This window comes from Struthio camelus, chromosome 21, assembly GCF_040807025.1.
Source record: "Struthio camelus isolate bStrCam1 chromosome 21, bStrCam1.hap1, whole genome shotgun sequence".
Classification (NCBI taxonomy): Eukaryota; Metazoa; Chordata; class Aves; order Struthioniformes; family Struthionidae; genus Struthio; species Struthio camelus.
Window position 1 is genome coordinate 7,363,273 of NC_090962.1, and position 26,152 is coordinate 7,389,424.

At 39.3% G+C, this 26,152-nt stretch overlaps 2 protein-coding genes across 15 annotated transcripts in view; one reads left to right on the top strand and one right to left on the bottom strand.

Annotated features, from left to right (window-relative positions):
- LRRC38 (leucine rich repeat containing 38) overlaps positions 1–9,313 on the bottom strand; it is a 149,245-nt gene extending 139,932 nt beyond the window's left edge. The window contains exons 1-4 of one of the 2 annotated variants that reach the window (XR_693437.2): positions 7,627–9,312; positions 7,183–7,247; positions 6,210–6,274; positions 1,780–1,897 (exon numbers count right to left, since the gene is read on the bottom strand). The gene's annotated coding sequence lies outside the window, so the exon portion shown is untranslated. Of the gene's footprint in view, positions 1–1,779; positions 1,898–6,209; positions 6,275–7,182; positions 7,248–7,626 lie in introns of both variants that reach the window. The other variant, XR_693441.2, reaches the window with a different exon arrangement.
- Positions 9,314–9,345: 32 nt separating this feature from the next.
- PRDM2 (PR/SET domain 2) overlaps positions 9,346–26,152 on the top strand; it is a 76,019-nt gene continuing 59,212 nt past the window's right edge. For 5 of the 13 annotated variants that reach the window (XR_011135825.1, XM_068916171.1, XM_068916164.1 and 2 more), the window contains exons 1-2: positions 9,563–9,682; positions 17,827–17,900. Coding sequence is in view for 5 of the 13 variants with exons in the window: in XM_068916164.1 (XP_068772265.1) it covers positions 17,892–17,900 (9 nt within the window). In the remaining 8 variants the exon portion in view is untranslated. Of the gene's footprint in view, positions 9,390–9,552; positions 9,683–17,826; positions 17,901–26,152 lie in introns of those variants that run through there. The other 8 variants (XM_068916175.1, XM_068916174.1, XM_068916169.1 and 5 more) reach the window with 4 other exon arrangements.

Genomic DNA, 26,152 nt, shown 5'->3' on the forward strand with positions numbered 1-26,152 from the left:
CTGCAAGCTTCTGCATATTCCACTGGAAAGACAAGAGCAGACATGTAGATTTTAATAGGGTCCTGAAAAAGTTATCTTACTGCTTATAAATCATTTAATTTGATCTGAAGTTCCACATTCCTGTTAGGTATTGGCATAAAAATTGCTGAACACACACTGTTTAATCTCTGCAATACTCAGACGCAGCTTTAATTTCAGGGCTGTGAACGTTCAGGTAGCAATACTTTACTTCAGAGAGAATGTTTGGTCAGCCTAGATGATCTACTATACTGGTTTCACTTCTTTCAGGGTACTTCACCAGAGCACCAGAGGTTAACAGTAAGTCAAGAACAGCAGAGAAATCCATTCTCGAGTACAGATACCAGCACCACTTGCCTTGCCCAACTAACAAGCGAAATTAAGAAAAGAATATCCCCTTCCCATAATTTAGACGCAGCTTTAGAGTCTGATGGTATAGAAGACATTTTGATGCAGAAACAGCCCTTAAGATACAAAATATTTTATTAATTTTAACACACCTACTTTATTAGTACAGCAGTGAAAGCATTTAGACAACATGAAATGCTGCATTAAGTTACCTTGATGATCCAGAGTTGGATTTACCCTGAGGAAACTACTCTTGGCAATAAAATCTAGCTCTTTGTAGGAGCCAAAATATTAATGAGATCATGAAAACATTCACTGCTATTAACCACAGTCCATGGGGAGGTAAAATCTGCCATCTGTTCATTTAAACCCTAGATGTCTTGGGTTTAGGAAATGTTTAACTCTAATTGTGAAGTTACTCCTTGAAAACAACTTTCCTAACAGATTTTAAGCTTATTTTGTCATGATTAATAATTAGCTTACTTCCACAATAAGTATGCTTGATTAACTGAGTGAAAAGTAGAAGTATCTCAGCATTCTAAGGCAAAGCATACTTGCACCGCATGCAAAAAAGCAGGTAAGAACTACAAGAATGACTTAGATTTGATATAGCAAACAAGAAGCAACGGCTAAAGAAACAAAACAGAATACTAAGAGGGAAAGACTCCTCACCGCAGACTAACAATGCGGATGACCCACTGCAACTGAACGTTCAGTAAACTGCATCCTAGCACCAGCTAGTGGCAAGAATTAAGGCATTTTTAATAGGAAAAATAAGGCAAATGTTGATAATAGAAAAGCTTCAGATTATATGCAATCTCATAGATGTCAAGCCTATTCTTCATGTTTAAAATACTTTCAACAAAACCAAAACTCCATAGTGGTTTCAGAGCATGCCTAAACTACCATAACATCTCAAACGTTTTAAACCATAATTCAGTTCCTGCAAGCAGTTGGAAGTAGTAGAGACAAGAAACAGGTGCTTTCTCCATATTCAGTACTATTTCATATTCTCAATACCAGCTTGTCACTACACAAGCAGCAGTTAATTAGCCAAAATCAAGTTAACTTCTGTATTCTTACAGTGCTTTCCCTTCCATTGAGTATTACCAGCTCTCTCTCTTAACAGAGCCTCAATTTAAACACAAGTGCAATGAATCCAGATGAGGACCTCAGGGTCATCCAGTTTCTGCACCCACTACTACAATGCTTGGATTCATTTCCCGAGGCAGTCCCAAAACCTCTAGTCTTTGCCAGTGCGTACTACCCCACAACAGTCAACAGCATAAGTCTACATGGATCTCATTTCTACCCCTGTGCCATTGTTTGTGTAATCAATAGATTTTTTTTTAAAACCACAAATGATTAATCATCACTTGAGCCACTACCTATACCAAGTCCTACATAGCTTACCCCATGGACCCAAGACCTCAGCAGCTGACACAACTTTTGGAGACAGCAATGCTACTGTTACAGGTGTTCCTCAGCTCAAAATAAGCATGTCTTCAGTTTCAGACTGAAGTCTTCTATCCTGTAAAAAAAGGAGAAAAAACTTCCAAGTCTTGCATTCCATGGCCTGTGTTCAAGAGGTACTAAACTGTCGCCACTGCCTCTTCAAATAGTTACCCTGCCCTGTCAGGTACACTGGTTACTTTTTTCTGCCAAAAAGTTTCACTGGCACTGTAGGAAAGCCACTTGGAGGCCTACACGGAAGCCAAATATCTGAGACTAACTATGACAGTATCATCAGCTTCACAAGATGCTTCCAAAATGGAACCTCTCTGTAGGAAAACCAGCACTTGCTAGCTGGCAGATAAGGAACAATAAGTATAGGACAACAGGCAATTGCAGAACTCAGACAAGAATGAAGCAAACTATTTAATATTTACAGTGTTAATGAAACCCACTGGTAGGTTTGGATGCTACTTTGCTACAAAAAGTTAGTAACAGGTTTTATTTAGATATCTAAGAGGCTCAGAATACAGACAGTAGAAATTAAAAAACTCAAGTAATTCAAATACTCCTCCCTCCTTCTTTCACTTCTTTCTGGTTTAGACAGCCCTTCTAACTTAGTCTCAAAGATCCTTTGCGCTCCCCTGACCCCCACTTTTTTTTTTTTTTTTTTTTTAAAGTCAGCCTTATTCCTCAGGGCATTTGAAGCACAAGCTACCTATGTATCTTAATAGTTCAGCCAATTCTTTGGCCTCATCATTCAAAAACAGGTATCATGACTTAAAACAGCTCTGGACTGCACTGCATTTAAAGCACTCCAGAACCCAAACTGTTCAACTGTATCACTCCCCTGAGAAACTGTGATATAAACCATAACACCCAGCACATTGTCTCCTATGTTTATAAGGACAAACTAGAATAGCACAGAAAGTTTTGATAAGACAGACCTTGTTTCAGTTAAGGAGAACAGAACTAAGCATATTAGTATCACCTCGGCCAAGCTGCTCAAGGCCACTTCAGACCCTCCAGTGAGAAAAATTCTTTTTGGTAATGCCTATTTTCCTGACACAGTTCACTTTAAGACTTCTACACATAAGGAAGTTAACTAACTAGGAGTCACCTTCTAAGTCACCCTGAAGGTATTTGGTCAGATTTCTGAAAAACCTCTTGCTGTTATTCTTACCTTTACTGTGTACTGTATATTGTCTGCCTGTACGTGTTTTAAAACACACTTATGCAACACTGAAAGATAACCTGTTATTTCAGAGAGCCCAAGCATGGCGATATTGAAATTTTAAGAACAAAAAACTGTTAAGAAGCTTAACCAGCTAAGGATTAGTAGTAGGCTTTTCTGACCATCAGAAATAAAATATAAATTGAAGTGCAAGTCCTTTGGAACACCACCAGGTGGTACATATATCAAAGTAAATGAGGGGAAAACAAAGGTGAGTTTCTTGTACATGTTTCCTGATTCACCTGCATTTCAAGCAAAAGTAAGACTACACAACACAGACAAAACCAAAACCTTGCCAACAAAGCAAGTAGCAGATTCTCTCAGGCTATAACCAGGGCAAAAAAGGCACTAAGGCCAGCCCAGACTACACTAGCTTAGTTCCTGGATAGTGGACTAATTGGACAGCTTGTTCCTGCACAGTGGTTGAATGATCAGTGCCGCAAAAAAACAGTTTTAGAGTCACTAGCGTACCCTGATACATGAGAGAATAATGAAAGAAAGGCTGAATTACAGAACTGCAGAGACGGTTTAAGACCAGATTGATATTTTCACTGTAAAAGGGATCGTTTCTTTGTGTGCTCCTCACCTTTAGCCAAAAAGCCTTCCTCTGCCTCCTAATTCTGCCAGTCTGTTGCTCTCTCAGATTTGGGATACCTCTAAAGGTAAGATCAGATTCGTTTTCTGGTGCGTTTCTTATTCAGGTCAGGTAGAATTTTGCAATACATTTTGTAATTTATAATTTAAATGAGCAGCTTGAGCCCTAAGATTCATACAAGGGCAACTTCTACATCAAGAGCGAGCTGCTAAAATATTTAGCAGTGATGTGTTTCTACTATGCAATAACTCCTAGCCAGCAATATTAATTCCAAGCAAGAGATAAAACAGTATTCCCTCCCATGCCCCTTGCAACCTTTTTCTCCTTTTGCAAAAAAAACACTTACAATGACACTCCTGATCAAGTCCTTATGACCACATAAGGAACCCCACCTGTGCAGTGTCAAGTACCTTTGTTACCAGTTATAAAATAAATCCTAATTATTTCCAAAAAATATGGCTTTGACCTTTGATAAAGGCTCCCCCGTGTGTTGAAGGCTACCATAGCTTTGAACACATACTACACAGGTCCCTTAGAGCCCCCTTTCAAATGTTAGTAAGGCCTGACAGCACAAGAGAATCATTTAAGTTTTCCCTTCAGTAGCCTCTCCTTTCAAGGAGAGTGTTGAATTAAGGCCTAACATTCCACCTGTGAAAAGCAGTAGTTATTATCAAAAGCAGCAAATATTTTTCAGCAAGGACAGATGACAGCTTCATGTGTTTGACGTAACTCTTGTCTTTCTTTAAAGGGAAGGCTGTCCACCCTTCAACTTTTAAAAGCTGTTTATTAGCTGAATTACAGAAGCACAAAAACCATAAGCAATTTGGAAGCTGGATAACCAGCAACAAGACTACAGGGGAAACGCTACTTGACATACAGGATGGTGGGTCTCTGTGTTAGAAGCTTCTGGAAAAGCTGTACTGAAGAGGTATTTTACCCATACTAATTTCTCCAGATTATACAGACCTAAATATACAGAACCTGGTTAAGGGGCAGCTAATTGGAGAACAATAAACATCTATTCATACTTGAGCAAAGAACAGCTGCTTAGAGCAAGAATGATGGGATAAAACAGAATACATAGGCTGAGAAACTAACAATGAGGCCCCTAAGTGAGGATAACTGCAATCCCTGTAGTTGAAGCAGAATGCATGATTTGTCAGTTTGGTACTGCATATGTTAAAAGTTTCTCCAAATCTTCAAATTTACTTTCAGAGATAAAGTGACATGCTCAGTTCTTTATCATCTGTGGATATCACATTATTCCCCTCCTCCTGTATCTTAACAGGAAGGAGGTATTCATAGAGATTTCCACAAAACTTAACCCATTCAAAGTTGTTGCATGAGCAATGTAAAGATCATCTACTAAATGAACAGTTCTACTTGCTCTTATCTCTCCTCTTTGTGGTTTAAAGAGTTCAAGTGAGAGCTAAACTTATCAGCATTACTTGCACACAATAACCAATACTCACATAAATATTTCAAGCAACTCCAGAAGCAAAGCGTGTATTTAAGTGATTTATTGTCACACAGCCAACATTAGTATCCAGGAGTACTCTTAACAGGTTCACTGATCATTTGAAGTAGATACTGTAGGCTTGCACTGTAACTCACTTGCATCCCTCACAAGTTGATTTATGCTTTTCAGTACAGAAGTTCTTGTACTAACTTTGTCACGGTTGTACCTGAGAACCTGCCATTACAACCACATAACTAGTTATAATAGCACAGCTATAATACTAGTCACATGCGTTCTCTCCTCCTTACCCTAGGGAGATCTAGAGTGTGGATAACTGGTTTGCTCTCATATATATTTTTATTAAGTCATGACAACGCACAGGTGAGAAGATGAACAAATAACTCTATTCCTGCCTCATCTTATTTACCAGTTGCAGTAGATAATGAAGTACTTACCCCTTCAACTCCAAGGGATAAACAGGCAAAACACTACAAAAAGCCTCAGCTCTTAAATCAGTTACAAGTTACTTAACAGCTTAAACCAGGCCAGGAGGGCAAAATAAGAGATCATTGAAAAAGGCTTCCATACAGCACAAGAGTTTAGTAAAACAAATTTGGGGATCAACACTAACAAGAGAATATTCAATCAGGACAAAGAACAGCACTCTAAAAATTACTTCTTTACAGGTGTAAGAGGTAATTAAAGCACTATGTAATTTAAACCCTCATTTTCAATGTAAGTCAATGCTAGATAATGACCAAACCCCAAATCCTGCATCTAATTTTGCTTACCTCAAGTCAGTTATAACACAGCTTAAAGTCTTACAAGCTTTTTTCTCCCCCACGTGGTAGTTTCTACCACACTACAGAGGACTATATTATAACCTTGACTACTTTGTTACAGTTGTGTAATTAAAACTAATTTCACCCTCTCTCATTTCAAGTGCATTACATGCTTCCAACCACCTGAGCCCACCAGATGATACAAATTTCATTTTAGAAATTGCATCAGCTAAACAGAGGACAATTTCAGCAAATCTAGAAAGATTCAGTGCAATATTTTAGAAACACTTGGTTGATCTCTAGCAGATAGAGCTGCCCTACCTCTTTCTTCTCACTTTTCACTCATACTTCAGCTTTTTATAAGATTTCTTCCATAGGAAAGAATCCTGCAGGAAAACAAAAAACCCTATATTATAGACTACCAAGTAAGAATCTTTTACTATATATAGTAGTGATTCTATGACAGTTTAATAAGAAACTTATGTCAGAAGTGACTTCTCCAATGAATTCTATGTATACTCTCATCCCCTGAAAAGTTGTGGAAGGCTTTTCAAACGAAAAATTGAAATTATCAAGCTTAGAAGAGACTATACACCCACTCGTGAAAGACAATGGAGTAACAGCAAGCAAATAGAATACTATCACAATGGCATGTTTATTGCCAAATAGGCTACACGGTAGAACAAACAGCTTAGGAATACCTACCGGAAGACCAGCACTATACACAGCTCATTCTACTGAGATCTTAGGAGTGTTAATCATCAAAATTACTTAGGGAACAGCAAGGCCAAACAAAGACCTTGTATTATGAATTTTTCTACTTTTGTAAACACATATGTGTGTTTGGGACACCTGCATTTTATATGGCTATTGAAAGGACACCGATATTTTCCACTTTGAATATTTTAAATACATTATTAAGAACTAATACTTATTTAGAACACCTGCAAAGAAAAATCTCTCAGTACAGATAAGGCAATTAAGGAAGAACAATCTAAGAGCCCACCTTAGTTAGAAGGACTAGTAGAATTTTTCAACATCTAGACTCTAGTTTTGTGCTTTTACTTAGTTACTCCCTCACAGTTTAATTAAAGCCTTCTTAACTAAGAAGCTTGAGAGTTACACAAAGTATTTTAGCTTCTCATTGACTTTTTTGTCACTTAAAATAGCATAAACTTCCCCTAAGAAGAGAATTTTAGTAAAAGCTATCTTGAAAGCAGCAACTTTATTACCATGATACCATAGTCACACATTAATAGCAGCTATTCATTAATAAAAAGTTAGAATAAGCTACCTGAGAAAGGCCTTTTGCACTTAGTTTAGTGCTTCAGTTTTTCAAAACAACTCCTCCTGCTTAACCTACAACAGAGCATAAAGCAGAAGAGTAAGAACAGCATTAATAGAACAAGAGGCAAACACCCAGAACAACACTGAAATAAAAAACATTCACAAATGCTTGTAGAGACAAGAATACTATATTTCTAGCATCATATTCCTCAGTGAAAGAGAGTAAAGTAATAGCCTTGAACAAGTAGGGATGCTCTAAGGCTTCAACACCACCAACCAGAAAACCATTTAACAATAAGGAGCAAAATAAAAGCACATAAAGAAGAAAACTTGCACAGCACAATTTAAAACAAGGGATTCAATTTAGTTATGCAACTCTCCTACCAGGAGATAGGCAAATACCCTCTCCCAGACCACCAACTCACTCCAACCCCAAAACCACAAACCACACCTCCTCTTATGGCTTTTAAACAGGCATCCTTCAATCAGCAACAGGGTAAGCCTTTAAATTAGGCCTCCAATGGGTCAGTATAGCTTGAAATAGGGAGAAATAGAGTACTTGAGTTAGTACTTGCCACAAGTCTTTAATCCTTTCAGTCCTAAACAAGTTAGTAAACAATAGCTCTTAAAGTAAGAGAAAAAAAAAAAAGTAAAGCAGTTAAGTTATAATTACATATTAGCAGTATTAACATGTTGTAGTTTGTGCTTTTAAGCTGTGTATGAAAGCTTTCTGGTATCTATCTTGCCTGATTTGTAATCTGAACACCAATAGTAATTCTATGAGTAATTCTATATGTAATTCTATATTTTACAAATATTCTATGTTTTACCAATATTCTATATTTTACAAATATTCTATACATAATCTGAATGCTAATACTAATTCTATGAGTCAAAAAATAAAGTCAAAAGAGAATAAGCTGACTTATTTTTAAGGAGAAGGTGTAGGTTTTTTCAGAACTTTTTCTAGAGCAATAAAAATGTTAAGTAGAGAGAATATATAATATTCTCTCTATAAGTAGAGAGAATTATATATATTGTAATTTATACTAAGGTTATTGGTGATGATTTTAAAAAATCTTAAAGTTAGTATTTTTAAATGTAGAAAAGTTTCTGCTCTAGGTGATATAGCATGGGTTTTCTTCTGGTTTTGTCTTCTCTGTTATAACACCACTTTAATTTGCCAAGTGCTTGACTTGGTTTGCATTGAAAAAGCACACAGGTGGAATTAATCTGGCTTGTTTTTCAGCTGTAAATATTAATTCAGATGAATTATAATCAAGCTAATTTAGTCTAATAAGTTACAATACTTTAAAAATAATTTCCTTGCTTATTGGCTAAGGAAACCTTCCAGCTTGTCCCACGGAAAAGAGTTTTTCGGCTAAGGTATTGTATGAGTGTGTCCACGTTGATCATCAATTTTAATTTGACTCCTTGATGTACGTGCACAATGAATATGAAAACTCAATAATCACTTCTGAAGCGTTTTTGTACCTTAGAACTCTAATCTATAATAACTTGATTAGTTTAATATGTCCCATTGGCTACTGGGGTTAAGTTAAGGCTTCTTTCCTGTGTGTGAAGGGCAAATTCTCCACACGTTGATGTAAGAGAGTTCCCCATTTCTTCCCAAAAGACGGCATCTCTGTCACCGTATTATGAATATAAACTTCAAACGAGGGTCAAAATCATTTTACTCTACAAACCAAACCAAAGGATAGAGACGGTTTTATGCCCTGTGATACAAATTCATACATCTCTCAGGAGATAACGGAAATTTCTGACCCAAGTACCTGATGGAGGGGGGGAAAAAAAAGTTAAGAAGCCTGTTACCGGACAGCGCAATATCCACGCAGTCTTAAATTCTCAGGATAATGCCCAAAATGGGTCTGACCCAGTCAGGATGTTAAAACCGGGCGTCATCGCCCCCGCCTGCCCCTCAGAGGTAACTCTGTGCCCCTGGCCATCATCTCCAGCCACTCAAACTATTTCCCCACAGCCACTGCTGGGTGGGGGTGGGTTTTTTTTGGGGGGGGGTGGGGGGCTTTTTCTCCGCATTTTTCAGGCCGAGGCGGGAAGACGGAGCTGCGTCACTGCGAAAAGAAAGACGGGTTTTGGGGGGGGGGGGGGAGGGAAGGCAACGAGAAACCTGCTCCGTCTCTCCGCAGCTCGCGCGGTGGCGGCGGATGGAGGCGGCGGGATGGCGGCCGGCAGGTGCGACGCGCGGAGGCGGCCTCGCGCGGCCCTGTGGGGAGGGGGGAGGGGGCGGCGGGGCGCGAGCGCGCGGGGAGGGGAGGGGATGGGAGGGGGGGGCGGTCGCGCGCGGCCGGGGGTCCCGGCGTGAGGGGGGGGGGGGGCCTTGCCCGCGGCGCCCACTCCCCCTCCCCCCCCCCACTCCCCCAACGTCACTTCCGAGGCTGGAGACAAAATGGCGTCCGGATGGTGCCGGAGCCTGAGGCCGCTGCGCGCCGCGTAGAGGCAGGTGGCGGGCGGCGGTGGCGCCGCAGGTACGAGGGAGGCCGGGGTGCGGCCCGGCGCGGGAGGAGGGTGACGCGAAGGCCAGAGGAGGGGACGGCGGCGGGCAGGGCCGAGCCGGGCCGCGCCCGGGGCCCTCCCTCGGGGAGGAGGAGCCGGCCCCGGGGGGTCCCGCGAAAGGGGCGGCGTGGGGCGGGGGGGAAGGACCCGCGGCGGGACGGGGCTGTGCGTGCGTGGGAGGGGAGGAGGGGGCGGCCGTGGGGCGATGCGTGCGGGGTCGGGGTGAGGAGGCGGCCGTGGAGTGCAGGGGTGAGGCGAGGAGGCGGCCGTGGGGCACAGGGTCGGGGCGAGGAGGCGGCCGTAGGGTGCAGGGGTGAGGCGAGGAGGTGGCTGTGGGGCACGGGGTCGGGGCGAGGAGGCAACTGTAGGGTGCAGGAGTGAGGTGAGGAGGCGGCCCTGGGGCGCGGGGTCAGGGCGAGGAGGTGGCCGTGGGGTGCAGGGGTGAGGTGAGGAGGTGGCCGTGGGGGTGCAGGGGTGAGGCGAGGAGGCGGCCGTGGGGCACGGGGTCGGGGCGAGGAGGCGGCCGTGGGGGTGCAGGGGTGAGGCGAGGAGGTGGCCGTGGGGGTGCAGGGGTGAGGCGAGGAGGTGGCCGTAGGGTGCAGGGGTGAGGCGAGGAGGTGGCCGTAGGGTGCAGGGGTGAGGCGAGGAGGTGGCTGTGGGGCACGGGGTCGGGGCGAGGAGGCAACTGTAGGGTGCAGGAGTGAGGTGAGGAGGTGGCCCTGGGGCGCGGGGTCAGGGCGAGGAGGTGGCCGTGGGGTGCAGGGGTGAGGTGAGCAGGTGGCCGTGGGGTGCAGGGGTGAGGTGAGGAGGTGGCCATGGGGCACGGGGTCAGATCGGGGCGAGGAGGCAACTGTGGGGTGCGGGGTCGGGGCGAGGAGGCAACTGTGGGGTGCGGGGTTGGGGCGAGGAGGCGGCTGTGGGGTGCAGGGGTGAGGTGAGGAGATGGCCGTGGGGCGCAGGGTCGGGACAAGGAGGTCACCACGGGGCGTGGGGTTGGGTGGGATGGTGGAGCCGGTTCGGATGGAGTTGCTTCCTCCCGAGAGTTGTTTTTTGGGGTGTTCTCACCTGGAATGCTGCCTTAGAGGTGGACGCCTCTGTGCCGGTATGGGATACGGTCTGCAGAGCGAGGCAGAGCTTTACAAGTGCCGCCAGTTTGACCTTGCGAGACAATAGCTTTGATCATCCAAACAGTTCAGAATACTCTCTCTTCGAAAGCATTGGCAGTTCAGGAGCCGTAAAGCTCCCTTCAAATCAAATCTGTGAGAGGGGAGCGCGAGAAATTAATTCCCAAATCAGATTCCTTACTTTAAACACCCTTCTTAAAACATGTCACTTAAACCAGAGGTTTCTTCACAGTAGTGCAGTGATATCATGGGGAAGTACGTTTAGGACCAGAGTAACTTTGCTGATAGAACATTTTGGGCAGATCAGAAGCAGTTATCTTCAGTGACGTTTTATATTGGAAGCCAGTGCAACACGAGAAGCGTAACTGATAACTATCTCACGAGTGGGTAGCCAATCTTCGCTAAGGCTTCTAATGGTTTGAAATTCTGTATGAAGCTGCGGAAGTTTCATTTTGAAATGGTGAAGAAAACTTTAAGCTGTTTTCCAGTTGCTGATGGAGAAAGGAAAGGTGACTTAGTCACGTCTGCTGTTGGAGCGCTCAGTGACAAAAGAAATACTTTTCATATTTTGCATTTGAGTAATCTATATGAGACAATTCTTGAAAACAGGACTGCTTACGTTTCTGATGCTGCTCCAGTTTGCTGCTCCTAGCTTATGCTTTTGACCTTGTTTAAGCATGTTATTCTGATGCTAAGCCCTTCTCAGTTTATTCCCACATATTAAATAGATTAGAAGAACTCAACGTGTACTGTAGTGTGGTGTCTATGTAATGTATTGTTGTCTTTTGACGTTTGCTACATGTTAATAAACATGACAGGACAGGCATGCTTTCTTTGATAAAAACAGAGAAGCCCTTCAACCGCTGTGGTCCTGAATCTGCTAAGGAAAACTTTTAAAACTGGTGACAGAAGATTAGTGGTAGTATTCCCACCCTTGTCTCTACAAATAGAACTGTATTGTTGATAGGAATGGAGGAGGAGTGACCTTTAAGAACCAGAAGACCTATCCGACTTGTACGGTAGGGATGGCTATGAGAAACTTGTGGTACCTGTGGGATTTCAAGCATGTGGCTCAGTGTTGTCCTCCTGTGATTTGCTAGGACGCAAGTGTCTCAACAGCCTGTCTAGCCATGGCATACACCATAAAAATGTGGCCAAATTTCACTTTTAGTGAAAGTATAGGTAGCTTAAAAATCAGAAGGTCCAGTGATCCACCATCGCATTTGCATCAAAGATATGTTACCTAAAGCGATATGGTGTTTGGAGATTGCTGACTAGATGTCCATTTGCTGCAGGTGTGGGGCTCCAAAGAAGAGCCTTCTTTGAGAGTAGTGTGGAGGGAGGATGCTGAAGTACTTGTATACACTTGCATAACCCATTCATTTTATTTTTCTACATGAATCCTTGCTTGCAAAGGGAAGGGAGATATAGGTGAACTGAAGTTTTTCCTGAAAAAGGCTCTTGAGGTCCATCTTCCAGTGCAGTGATGTCTGCATTGAAATGTTTTATACAAATGCCTTGATCCTTAGGGTTAAAATAGCAATAGTGTATAAAAAGATCTAAATATTGTCCTTCACTAGGTGTCTATCTGTTGAAGTCAGGAAAGTTCACAGGGATTGTTAGAGATGGCATGTGTGGTAATGTTTTTTTTCTGTGTCGGTAGTCTCCCAACAATGGTTAACTGGCAGTATGCCTTGCAAGACCTTTCAGTAAGTGTCTCAACCAGAAAAAAATGAAAGCTTATGCTGTGACTTATAGCAATAGTACAGTGCCTTGTCCAAGAGTTACTTGCTTTACTGGTCAAGACTGGAGACTGCTACTGGCATGTTTTTTGTCAAGGATTTATAAGCAGCTGGAGTTTGTAAATTCATCTGTGTTGAAACTTGAACATCTGCACTGGACACAGCCTTTCTTTCATATTTCCTTCGATCTTTGTAGTTAGCGTGGTTGTATTTCAGGTGTGGAATTGTGTTGTATGTTAGGCCCTTCTGATTTACTGTTTCATAAATTATTTAGTGTTCTGTAACTCCTCCAAATTTAGTCCTGTACATCGTTATACCTTGAAAATACGTGTTTGATTATCTTGCCTTAGCACAATGCCTTTAGTGCACTAATTCTTCATATGTGGCAATCTTTCAGTGTGAACACAGTAATTCTCTAGCATTAGCAGTGGGCATGGTACGCTACAATGTCTTGGAACGATACCTGTTTCGGTGCAGCGCTCTTAATCTTGGATTTGTTCATTTCAACTTAAATCAGACCGTTATAAGGATTATTTGAAGTGTACATAGCTTTGATGAATGTCAAGAGATTCTTAAAGTACTGCAATACGCTTCATGTTGACTTTGTAAGCATGCAAAAGGGCAGGCATAATCTTGATAATTAAACAGAACTCCCCAAATTAAATCATTTCTTTCACCAATGTGTATTTTCTCTGATCGTGTTCTTAACAGCAGAATTTATTTTCTGCCTCCATGTAAAACGTGCGTATAGGCAAAAGGAGGGAGGCTGGATCTGTATTGTGAAAAGAAATGATTGAAATGGACTATATTTTCTGTACTAATAAATCAGCAATGTACTTCCCCAAGAAAATTTTTGTTTAAAATTACTATAATTGCAAGTAGAATTTAATTTTAAGAAGTGTACTTATGTCTGAGGATTGGAATGATATTTCTGTATATTTACAGTTTTTAGAGACTTATTTTCTCTTTATTTTCTTGACTAGTTATGACTTATTTTTTGCAATGAGGAAGAAATGGTTTTCTAGAAAACTGTGGTTTTTAGCATTGGTGATCTCATAGTGTGGTCATCCGTGTAAATCTTCTTAAGGTACACCGGTTGCTTACATAGCAGTAAGCAAGAACTTCTTTTCTTTCATGGATAATAGGCAACAGGATTTAATCAGGGTCCAGAAAGTCATTGTCTCATTTATTTTTTACATTCCATTTTCTTTAATTTTATTCCGGTAGTCTTGTGTAACTGAAAATATCTTTGCAATAAGTGCCCATAGAGAGTGCTTGTTGTGTCTGTCTTTGAGGGTTAACAGAATTAAAGATTCTTGCATGCTTTGTTTCACCCAATAAATTCAAAATTTCTTTCTTCTATGCACAAAATTTGTGTATAGACTATTTTGTTATTGAATTGCAAAAATCAAACGTGGCTATTTAAAAAAAAAAAAAAAAAACCTTAGGTGCTGCAATTAAAAACCAAAACGAAGACAGACAATCCCCAAAGTCCTGCAGTATCCCAGCTGAAACCACTATTCCTTAGGAAAGTAGATTGTTGAGACTTAGTTTTGTTCCAGGTTTTGTCACGAACTTGTTTATGCTGGGAGCATGATGTAATGTGTGTCTCATTTTCCATTTTCGAAATAAGATTGATATTTTTCTCTTTTTTTTTCTTTCTGAATTGGCGGTAACGTTCTCTTTCAAAGTGCTTTTCAAAGTGCTTTTTGATTCCGGGATAAAAAACACTACGCATATGGTGGTGATAAATAATACTTACAACGGCAGACTACAGCCTGTTTAGTATAACCTAGAATGTCCACTGAAAGTATTACATCGTAGTTTAAAAAAACCTGTAATACTTTTTATAAAAAAAGATATATGCTTTTGTTTGCCTACTTCATTCCAAGTCAGTTGTGTATAGATATGCTTTTAAGGAACATTTAAAAATCCTTAAGCGTAGAATTCAAAGCGAGGTCAAACTATCTTTTTGGTTTTTAGCGTTTAGTTTTAGAACAAGTAGTCTTTCTTCCACTAAGAATACTGTATACAGTCTCATCTACATAAATATAACTTGTTGCCTTTCTAAATGGACTTCTTTGACGCTCCGAATTTATATGCTCATCTCTTATAAATCATCTTCCTCTCGCATTGATTTTTTCTTGTTGCTTTAATATCTTGTGAAACTACCTGGTAATTTTGACTCAAGGAATATGGTAGATAGTAGTTTGAAATAAATATGTCTTGGCAGTGCTTTCTGAAAATTAATCTAAAGCGTTCAGAGGTTATTGTACTGGTGAGCGTACTTCATGGAAAATGCTTGGCATTACAACGTTTATTTACCTTTTATTAAGGTCATCTTGAGTGGATCTGTAAGTTTTATTGTGACAGACTTTGTAAAGAGCTGGGAGTGAGCAATAACCGACTATTTTGCTGTTTGGCTGGTAGATACAACTATATGTTGCTGTTGAACTTGGTGAAAAGGTCAGGCAAAAGTATTTGTTACCTCTGTTTGGTGTAGCTGCTGATGTCACTTTTTCAAAGGACTAATACAGTTGTAGTCTGCAGTTTGTGATTGCAAGTCAATGCAGTATCATTTTGCGGGGGGCTTTTTTGGGAAATCTAGTGGTGGACTTAATTGTATGCATAGCTATTAAATCATTTTATCAGCGTATGAAGTGCAAGCCTATTTCTGTTTGCAGTGACGGAGGTAGATAAGTTGTTGGTAGTCATTGATCGTATGGGGAACTAAACCTTGCACAGCGGTTGCAGAATGATTCCTATTTTGTTTTTGTTGAACTTTGTGTAATACTACATTTAGCTTCTAGTACGCATACTTTGTCTTATGTTATTGTTCATTTAGGTATAAAGAAAACTAGTGAATGTATTAAAAGGTTTACCTACGGTCTTAACTATTTTGAAATTTTTCCCCAGTGTGATTAGTCTTTGTTTCCACACAGTTGAGGTCACTGTTAACAAAATAGGTAACACAGGGAAGGTAAAATGGAGAAATAGTTTTTTAAATCATTTTTCAGTTGCAGAGCTCCATAAGTGTAACTTATCACAACAGCAGGTACAAAATAAATGAGTTTTTATAAGTCTATTAATGTAAAACACATTTGTGGCCTTTGGTTTACTGTTGAATTTATTGTTTAGTTACATTTTATGACAGACTGGTTCCTCTGGTAACTTATGGCTAAAAGAGTAGAGAGTAGTACAGTCAGTTAGGAAATTTGTCTAAACTGTGTTAAGTATACAGTTAAATACAGCAGTACGTTGAGGTTTGTCATCTTTTCCTCTGCTAGAAGTACGATCCAAGAGGTTTGGATATAACCAGGTCTGTAAAAGTTGATTAAAAATATTTGCATGTATGAAATTTCTGAAAATACCAGGCTTATTTTTGGTTGGTTTTGAAAATTCTTTGAAAACGCTCTTAATTCTAAACACAACAATTTTGGATTAGTGTATGAAAAACAAGAGGAGCTCTTTAATTTTACGGCTCAGAATAGAACAAAGTAAGAAAATATTAACATAAGTTTTTTTTTACTGTTTTTTAAGTTTTAATAGTTTTTAATTTCTTTGGCAGTGCGAGTGGAAAAGTTCAGCTTAAAGGAAAAACATCTTCTGCTTGACAGAACTTACTTCTTACACCTTTAGCTCTTCAACCCATCACTTTATACTTATTGGTTGTCTCTCAGATACTTTACACTTAGTGGCTGAGTACTGATGCTGTTGCATGTGTGCCTCTAAGTGTTTTAAATCCTTCTTATTTGCCTTTATATACCTAGGGTTCCAGGTTAAATATCTTCCTTGCGCATTCACTGTTGCAAATCAGTTATGCTTCGAGATTACGATGTCGTTTCCCACAATAGAACATATTTGCACTTCTTACAGTAGGTTTTCTAAGTCACTTTCCAGAACCATGATAGAAAAAGGTTATATGAACAGTTCAACCATAATCATTTGAGAGAGGAATAATCTTCAGTGAGGGGGAGGAGAAAAGGTGGCAACAGACAGCTGGAGGTAATAACCACTTAAACTCATATGCTGCATTCAGGAGAGTTCATCAGACTATGATCTAAAATCACATTAATATAAAGCTCTCTTGCGTTTGTTTTTTTCACATGAGTAATCATTTTTTGTTTTAAAGCCAACTATAGAAAAACGAGACATTGGTGTTACTAAAAATAAGTTGTTTTTCACACTAGGAAATGTTTTGATGCCTCTGGGATCCGAGTAATTTCATATATAAATTGACTTTGTGCAGATATAGTCCAAATGGACAGTGAATAGAAGAGCTGACTTTTTCTTTGTAATTCAGGTCTCATCTCAAGCACAAAAGTTCCTAATGATTTCAACTTCTGCTTTTCATTTAATCAGCCCTTCTGTGCGCTAGGGCAACTTTCAGCAGATGACAAGCGGTCCATGGATCGTATTTCAGGAACCATTTGTCTAAAGCATTCGAGTAAAAATGTCTGAAGTAGAAATTGTATTTGTCAAGAGGGAAAAATGAGTTAAGGTATCAAGGGTGAGGGAAGTAAATGGTATGTGGAAGATGTCTGGGAAACAACTGCGTGCTAATGTGCAAGAAGTTTGGAGACAAAGGGACATTATTGTCATGGCAGGATTGAATAGAATCTCGGGAGTGGCTGTAAATAGTACTGAAAGCCCTCGAGCATTCTCTACTTTTTGGTATTTTCTTGGTGTTGCCTCAATGTTAGACAAAAAAAAAAATTTTGAAAATCGAATGCTCCTGATGCATCATCCCTAGAAACTGATTCAAATTTGCAGATGCACTGAGGTAGGTTAGAAAGTTATAGTAGTACATCCTGAAAGAAATAGTGGAGAGTGGAGACTCAACTGCATGTATCTCATTAAAATCAGAAAAGCACTTATGGTCTTCCATGCTGCTTTGATACTAAATGCCAAAGTAGTCTGGCTTCTCAAGTTTTCTGAAATTACTTAATGCCAAACAGCCTAGCTTGTTTCTGAAAACAAAGGAAAGAATCCTAGTTGAGCACGTTTCTGTTGCATCTTTCTTTAAAACTGAGGCAGAGATTAATGATAGTTATCCCTCTTTAGATTATTCAAATACTTTTGAGCTATGATGACAAAACTGTAGCGTGGAGCAGATTTTGTATAAAGCAATATACTGCTTTGTGAAAAATCCTTTTAAGAAGAGAAACCCTACAGGTCTGTATGTGTACTTTCAATTCACTGTAAATTTTTAGGTAGGTACGTGTTACAATTGTCTGTTTTTCTTTTTAGGGCTCATGTAATCAAAGGAGTTTCTTTGTTGTGTGTATCTTTTCAGAACACAACAGGAATTCAAAATGAACCAGGTGAGTTTAAATGCAAGACTTTATCAAAATACTTTACTTAGATTTAGAACAGTTAATTATTAATAAGAAAAGTAAATCATCCACTAAAACTGTTGTTTAAAATCTTCACTTCCGTTGAGTTCCATAATCTTCCTCTCCACATTGTGTTTGTGAAATTTATTTCATTTTCTGTGTGAATTCCCTTCAGTCACAGGTAAAATATTGTGACTGAGACCTCTTAGAAAAATCCCTGTCCAAGAAATGTGTTTCATTCTGAGGCTTTTGATAATAATTCAGCTGCTTATGAGAAAATGATTTGAAAATTGAAGACAGCCCGCCCTCCCCCCCCCCCCCCCCAACCGCCCCACCATTTTACCAATTCAAACCTGCAGTGAAGAGAATCTGTCATGGAAATTGATTCAACAGTAAGTTTCTAACTTTTCTAGAAGCTAAATGTTTCTCTAGACTCAGGTTAAGACTTGGAAAGTGCATTTCCTTTGTGATGCAGTACTCTCTTGCGTAGCCACAAGAATATCCTGAACGTTTTAGAGGCTATTCTAGTCATTGCCATGCCCACATGATGTTGTTTTAAATTTCTCTATCCAAGTAAGAATAATAAATTTCTATCTATTGCACGCAGTATTAAAGATACAGAATAGGCCTTTATTTTTCTTATTAATACTCCTCTTTCTGGAGGATGTAACAGAGTCCTTTTGGCAAGGCAATATGAACACAGGATATTAAACTGAAGGAATACCTTTTTTAATTTTTTTAAAAAGCTGCTATTCATAGTCAGCTTCTTGTTTTCTTTAGCCAGAAACAACCGCAGTACACAGTGAAGTAAAATGCTTTGTCATACACCTTTTTCATTGATGTCTATTTCAGAGTGCTTTTATTGCCCTTATGCTCTGGACATGTCGTTTAAGAACAATATAATTAGTTGATCATCATTCGCATCCAGTACAGTTAGCACTTTGCTGAAATGTACTCTATCGCTATGCTATAGAAGAGAAAGTGCAGCTAGATAAGGTGTGGAATTGGTCGATGAGATGTCTCCTGTTACTTTTTTCCCTCTAATTTAAAGTGAAAAGTGGCCTTAAATATATACATGTATGTTTGTTTGTTTTTTTTTTTTTTAAAAAAAAAAGGCAAAATAAGACAATCTCTATCGGAGTCTTGAAATATATAGGAAATGTGAGGTATGCATGTTAACGTTTGTATTAGCATACTTTGAAGCATCAGTAGTCTAGTTTGGGGTAGCTAGGGTAAATACTGTGTCAGAATTTGTACATTGAGATTTCAAACCTTTTCACATCTAAGGTTTGTTTTGAATGCACTCAGGGGCATAAAGTGAACAGCTTGTTGCTCTATGCTGAGAGTAGTAACTGCTCTGTGGGTTGTTCTGATTAAAATTTTGGACTCTGCTAAAATTCTGAAAGCGCTAGATTCTGATCTTTAGTAATTGTTATCAATGGCTCTGCTTGGGGTTTTTCTTTTTCTCCCCCCAGACTGTGTGAAACTAAGTCTTCATTATTCTTATTGGCCTGCTGATAGTATTTATGCAGTGCTGTGATGTAGGTCATCTTGCAGTTCAATAATGAGATGACCCTGCCTCAAGGAACGATTACAGTAGCTTGGAGTCTTTCTTAGCGTCTCTGGCTTTCACGTTTAGTTTCCAAGGTGTGTGGAGCTTATATGGCTTTTTATTGTTCGGTTACCATTCACGTTAAGTGTGTATTCAGCATCGACCCTGTGGTGTTTTTTCTTGCAGTGCCCTTGTCATTTCATTCACTGACAAGTTGTAGTGCCAGGTCTGTATAAGGAATGTCTTTGCCTCACGTCAAGCATCTTTCAACTGTTGTCTTCTCATATTTCTTTCATTCTGCTTATCTCCACTTTTAGTGCGACTTTGGTGACCGTGCAACTAACTGAACTTTTGTTAAATTGGTTTATATGAAAAGATTGTTAGTTTTGTTGTTCACCCCATAGCATTCTTGAAGTAGTGAAGGAAAACCACTTCATAAGTACTTTGATGTGGCCTCTGCCTTGTAGTAAGGAGAAAAAGGGTTAAAAAAAATGCAGTTTTTAATGGAACTAATATTACTGCGTTTCTTGGAAAATTGCTGTCTCAGGACAGACGGGTTGTGTTCTCTTCTTATTTCAAAAAATCTTCCTTTAATATTAAAACTATTTCATTGGAATAGTCTGAATTATTTAAAAAAGCAAGCAAACTTGGATTTTTCATCAGTAACATCTACTGTGTCTCATATTGCATTAAGATTGGGTAGGAAAAGGTTGCGAGGTTACCTGGAAAATTGTATGGATAGTTATTTAAAAAAAAAAATAGTGAAGGTGTAAGTTAGCCAGTTCTGGCTATGCTTGTAACCCCCTGCCCTCCCCCGTTCCCTTCCGAATTCTTCACTTTTTTGTTCAAGATTTCAAATATTTGTAATATCTTTAATCTCCAGGCACGCGTGCTAGAATTGCTGCCAAGAGGAGTGGCCAAATAAGGTTGTAAAGCAGAGAACTTTCTGCTTCTGACTGACCTGTCTTGTGGTTGCTAGCTGTTTGCGTCAGCACTCTTCCTTAGTCTCTTCATCTCCTTTTCACAGTGCAGCTACCCCTTCTAACCTCAGCCACGTCCTTCTCTCTTCTTGGCGTCCTTTCATTTATGTTTTCATTTATGTTAATAAAGCCCTGTTTTCACCAAAACGTAATGGTAACTGAGTGATTGCCATTCACCATTTATTTGGCATGACTTTTTTACCTCTGTTGTTCCAGTCTCTCTATCATCTATAAACGCCTTGTAGCATTTATTATTTCTCCTCTGCTTATACACTGCTTGTAATATTGGAATCTAACTTGTGATTGGTGTAATTATGTAGAAGGTGGTATACCAAACTGCTGGTAATTGCTAAATTATTGCATAAGTTCAAAATAAAAGTGTTGAAAGGTTCTAACAAAGTGGCTGGACTCTAAATTCATGCAAACAAGAAAAAGTTTCAGTTAGGGTATCCCCAGCCTTCAGATGACTTTTTGCCTTGATTTTTTTTTAAAGCCACTTCACCCTTGCAAGTTTGAATGCTAACAGTGTAACATTTGTGATGAGCTCCAGAGTAATAAATTTAAAAGTAAAAGGAAGTTCAGGTGGTCTTGTATTCAAAATTGCAGTGTTGGGGTGAGTGAAAAGTTAGGACTGTGGGAGTGAGTGAGAAATGTTAGGACTTTAAATGCATAAGTTGACTGTAGCACACAAGCAGTAAACTTTTTTTTTAACAGAAAAGTCATCTTAAATATGATCAGTGTTGGCAAACTTATAGTATCATTGACTGAACTCGTAGTATTTCATTTGGTAGGTAGATATTCCTTAGGGACAAATTCCGATCCGGAAAATGCTTTAAATAACTACATTTAAATTGCAAATACAATGCGATTGCACTGATTGGACTGAATTAAGTTGTTAATTTTACTGAGCAGTTTTTGGTTGCTTATTAACATTCACTTGAGATGTGAAATATATTGTTATATATAAGGCCATTTCCAATTTTCTGGTCCTTGTGAAGTTAATATAGCAGGTTTGGAAAGGATTGCAGCGTTGTGTTCTCTGAATGTAGTTGCTAAGCTTTGATTCGTGTAGGTAGATGAAGAATTAAGTTCTGATTATCTGTTACTACTTGCAGATAAACTTCTCTTAAATGACAGAACAGTTCTGGAACTTTTTATGCTGAAGGGAGGTATGGCTCTTAAGGATTCTGCCCGCATCGAAGCGTGTGATACAGTAGCGTATAGTTCTGTCTAAATTGATTCTGATTTTATTTAATTTTGCTTTGCAAAAATGTGATAAATCAGACTTTGGGCTTGAGATTTTCCATCGCTTATCTAGCTCTGGTTGTAAAGAATGCTTTTGTTTGAAACTTAAATTGCCTTGTTCTGATAGCTGTTGTGCTCGCTCTCTGCAATGTCCCTCATCAGCCTACGTACCGTTTGTTAGAAACCACTGTGAAAAGTAGGATTGGGGCCCTCCTAATGCAGTCATGGGGTAATGTACTGGAAAGACGTTTAGGCTTCATAGTTCGGTAAGCTACAAAGACAGATTTTTCTCTGCTGAGACGTGACTCTTTGCGTATCTGTTTAAGGCGAACAGATGCCTGAAAATCAGTCATCTTTCATCGTTATTTTTCCTTTCTGATTTTTGAAAGAGCAAATTAAAACTTCCTTCTGCTTCTAATGCACCTTCAGCTATTATAACTAGAGAATTTTTCCCAGGCTCTACACTCGTGTGGATGGGAAGGGATATCTGGCATTCTCTGCCTTCCATAGTTTCCAATTTGGGTGTCTTTCTTCCCTACAAATAGCTCTCTAGGATTTGTGTGTGCAGCTGTTAAGGCTTACCACGGCAGCAGTAGAATAACATTGCTATGACTGTGGTTTTATCATTTTTCTCTGTTGCTCTTGAAGAAAGCTGGCAGAAGCATAATGAGTAGTCGGGTAACTTAAACTTATGGTTAGCAAGTCCCATTCAGAAATGTAAAGGAGAAGAATTGCCATATTCAGCATCCTCACAAGGAGTGGATGCCAAGTAGAAGTTTTGCAAGCTTTATCCGTTTTGCTTTAGAGAGAAAAATCTTAGATTTCATTGCATATGCAGCTATTGGTATATTTCCCGGCAACTTTCACCATAACATACTTCATAAGTGCTCAATGAAAAATGCTGTGAGTGTTATTCAGTGTATGTAAACTAGTGTGTCACATCTCTGCTTCGTAGTTCTATGTAACAGCTAGAATAATTTCAAGAAAGTCAGGATTTACTTGGACAATTTGTCCAAATTATTTATCTGTACAACACCAGCTATAGCTTTTTTAGAGCCTAAGTAATTAGGAGTTCCTCTTCTCGCCAGTATAACTTGCTCCTGACGAGAATGATCAAAGTTAGATGTCAAAAGACAGGTATTTATTTTTAGGGCTGTTGAACATGGTTCAGCATGTGCCTAATTCTCACCAGGCACCACGCTTCCATGATGTGGACTGATTTTATGGGGAGCTGTGCATGCTTGTAACTTTGAAATTCTAGCCATTTTTATGGGGAACAAATATTATGTTGATTATAATTAGCTAATGAAGAGCTAATTATTTTATGCTTATTGCAAGGGTGAGTAGTATTTACTACCATATAGTAGATGAACAATAGTAGAACTATTAGAAGCAGCCTGTGGAACCTGTTAGTTTCCTGAAAACTGACATTGAACCAATCACTTATTAAAACATTTACAAATCACTTATTAACTCTATTGGCTTTCTAGTTTTGATATAAAAATGGGTTGATCACCTTTTCTGTTATTGCCTGCTGGCTGAGGAGTGTCGGTTGCTGATTTATTGGGGAGTTATAATTCACATTTAGGGTTCTGAAATACTAACCATGAAAGCAATATTTAAAGCCCGTTAGCTTCTCAAAAAAACTACCTTTTAGCTTAACCTGTTTGTTGCAAAGCAGAGCAGTAAACTTGACATGCAAATACTCTAAGAGTTGATCTTTGGAGTGATAATGACGTCTTTATATGTTGTAAGTGGAGCAGCAGAATGATAGCAAGAGGCCCAATAATTTGTTCAGAATTTCTGCAGAGGTACTGCATATTTTGACACTTCTCTCTGAAAGCCCGCTTCGTAGATACGTTCTTCCTGGCCTGATTCATTGCCCGTTGCTGCAATCACAGTGTAGCTTCACAACATGTTAAGCTTTGTTTTGTAGCCTACAGTGCACTTGGAGTGAGATGAATAGCAGGGTAAAGGGAAGGGAGGAAGAAAGGGTCTGTGATTGCTTCTATGTACTGCGTGCAGAGAGACCATTTAGTTAAAGACTTGCTTGAATTTAATTGCTGCTACAGATAAGTTTGGGTTGTGAGCTAGCTGCTGCAAAGTACATTTGAATATGAACTTCAGGTCAGCTACCCCACCATAACAGTCTATATGAACGTTATTAGTCTCCAATAAATGCAGCGTGGTGAATCTCTGTCCCCCTGGCCTTTGGTGTTGGGTAGTACATATGAGTATGGTCGTGTGTGTTCCTGGCAAGGGTAGATGATGTATCATTCTGGTATACGTTGTAGTTGTTCATTTATGGCAACATCCTACGTTCAACAGATGAAACGACTCTTTTGTGAGCTATATGCACTTCAGAACTGTGTATACAGGTTTTTTTTTTCCTTAAATTTGTTTGATCTTTCTCACGGGAGACCTTTTTCAAGTAAAGGTAGTGCTACTGAATTGTCAGTATGGCGGAAGAACTGCAGGATTGGTGCAATGCCAGAAACTCTTTTAGGTTGTTTTTTGAGACTGATTAGATTTTTGTCTTCGGGTATCCCTGGAGGTAATAACTTGAGAAGAGGAAAAAAATTGCGAACTTATGTGAAATTATGCTCAGTGTGGCTGAGCATAGCTGATGTTCTGACTTTGCATTGTGTTTCCAAAATTATCGCTTTGTGTTTCTGGGCAGGTTAGTCCTGTTATTGAAACTTTGCTTCACTCTTTCCTTTATGCATAGAGGCATACACGCTTGTTTTGTTTGGAACTTTTATGCGTAAGTTTAGGAAATGATTGACAAAACTAAATTGGAAGGCTGTACAAGCAGGACTCGACCCTCAGAACATAAGTGCTCTGGAGCTGAAATTGCTTTGTTTTGAAACTTCAAGACCTCTGTGTGCTGTAAGGTAAAATACCAGTTAGCTTTCATTATGAACACAAATATCAGACTAGTGCGTACCCGGGGAAACTGCAAAACAGCTTGGGTTTCACTTACAAGAATTGAGGGGTTCTTTAAAAACATATAGAAAATGGCAAATACCTAGAATTGCGTGTGCTGAATACAAATAAATATTTCTTAGAATTTTTACATTTTTAGGGTTTAATTTCCTAAATTCTGTTTCCCTGTTAATAAAGATTATCTTAATAGATAAAGATTTTGCCTTCATATTGGTCACAAGTACCGTGGCTTCTTACAGCCAAATGTTTACGTTCAGTCAAACAAAGTTTGATTAAAAACAAATGTTTCTTTAGCCACCCTTTTCATTCATGCTGTCAGTTACAATAGAGATAAGCTGCATGCCATAGATCTGAAATGGATCCCAACAAGCCTATTTAAAATTATTTGTGTTTTGGGAAAATGATTATACTTAACCTTTACGGAAGTCTGCTTGGGGAGGGTCGTAATGGTAGGGTTGCTGGCTCTAGCAGATTTTTGATCCATGTTTGTTCTATATTTTAAAGAAAAATTTGCTGAAGGTTAGTCTCTAGGTGTAGAACAGGTAATGTAAAGCAGCTGCTAATATTTCAGTGCATTGTGCTTTCATTATGCCTCTCTTTTAGGAACTTCTGCAGTTTTATCCTCTGTAGGAAATCCAGGATTTAAGAAATCTGTCAATAGAATGGCTATGAAAGAAGAAAAGCAAACCTCCCTCCCCTCTGCTTCCTGTGTTTTGTTTTGCTGCGTACTATTTTAATCATATCTATTTTAGCACCACAGTTCATTTGCCTCTAGTTATTTTAAATTCTAGTAATATGCTTCAGCTGTATAATTTGGACAAAAGATGTGTGTCTGTCCTGAAACACTTCTGACAGCTTGTTTTCATCTTTTGACTATTCAGAGTTCAAAAGGTGCGCAGCTAATGAAGGCTTCTACGGGAGCCATCATATTGCTCTTAAATGTACTAGTCTGTCCTAGTCTTTCAAAAGCAATCAGCAACATCCTCTAGCAGAAAAGATGGTATTTAAGACCTACTGCTGAAACCTAAAATAATGAAAGTCTTTTTTGCAGTTAACATTTAGAAGAGGCTAGATCTGAATGTTATTCATAGTTTTCTTTTTAGAGGGAAAATTCATCTACCTCCTAAACATTTTTTTATCGAGTGAGACTGGCCAGACATGTTATGTAAGAGCTAATATGTGTTCATCCTACATGTTTCTTTGAAAAATCTGAATTGTCTAGCTTAAAAATAGTTTAGAAATCGTTTCTGTACTTGTACTAAGTCTAGTACTTCAACAGAACATTTAAGGAACTTGAAATTTCATGGTGATGACAGCTCTTAGGTGTTAAAATGCTTTCTGAGGCAATTTTTCTGTGAACTCTTTTGTGTTACTTTTTGAAGAAAGACTAAGCGTAATAGACTATGCAGGGAGACTTGACTATTTTACGCTATATTTTATGTGAAATTTGAAGGAGCTTTGCTAAATCAGAAACAGTGCAAAGGAATAGTTTGTCTCAGCATAACGTAGCATGTAAC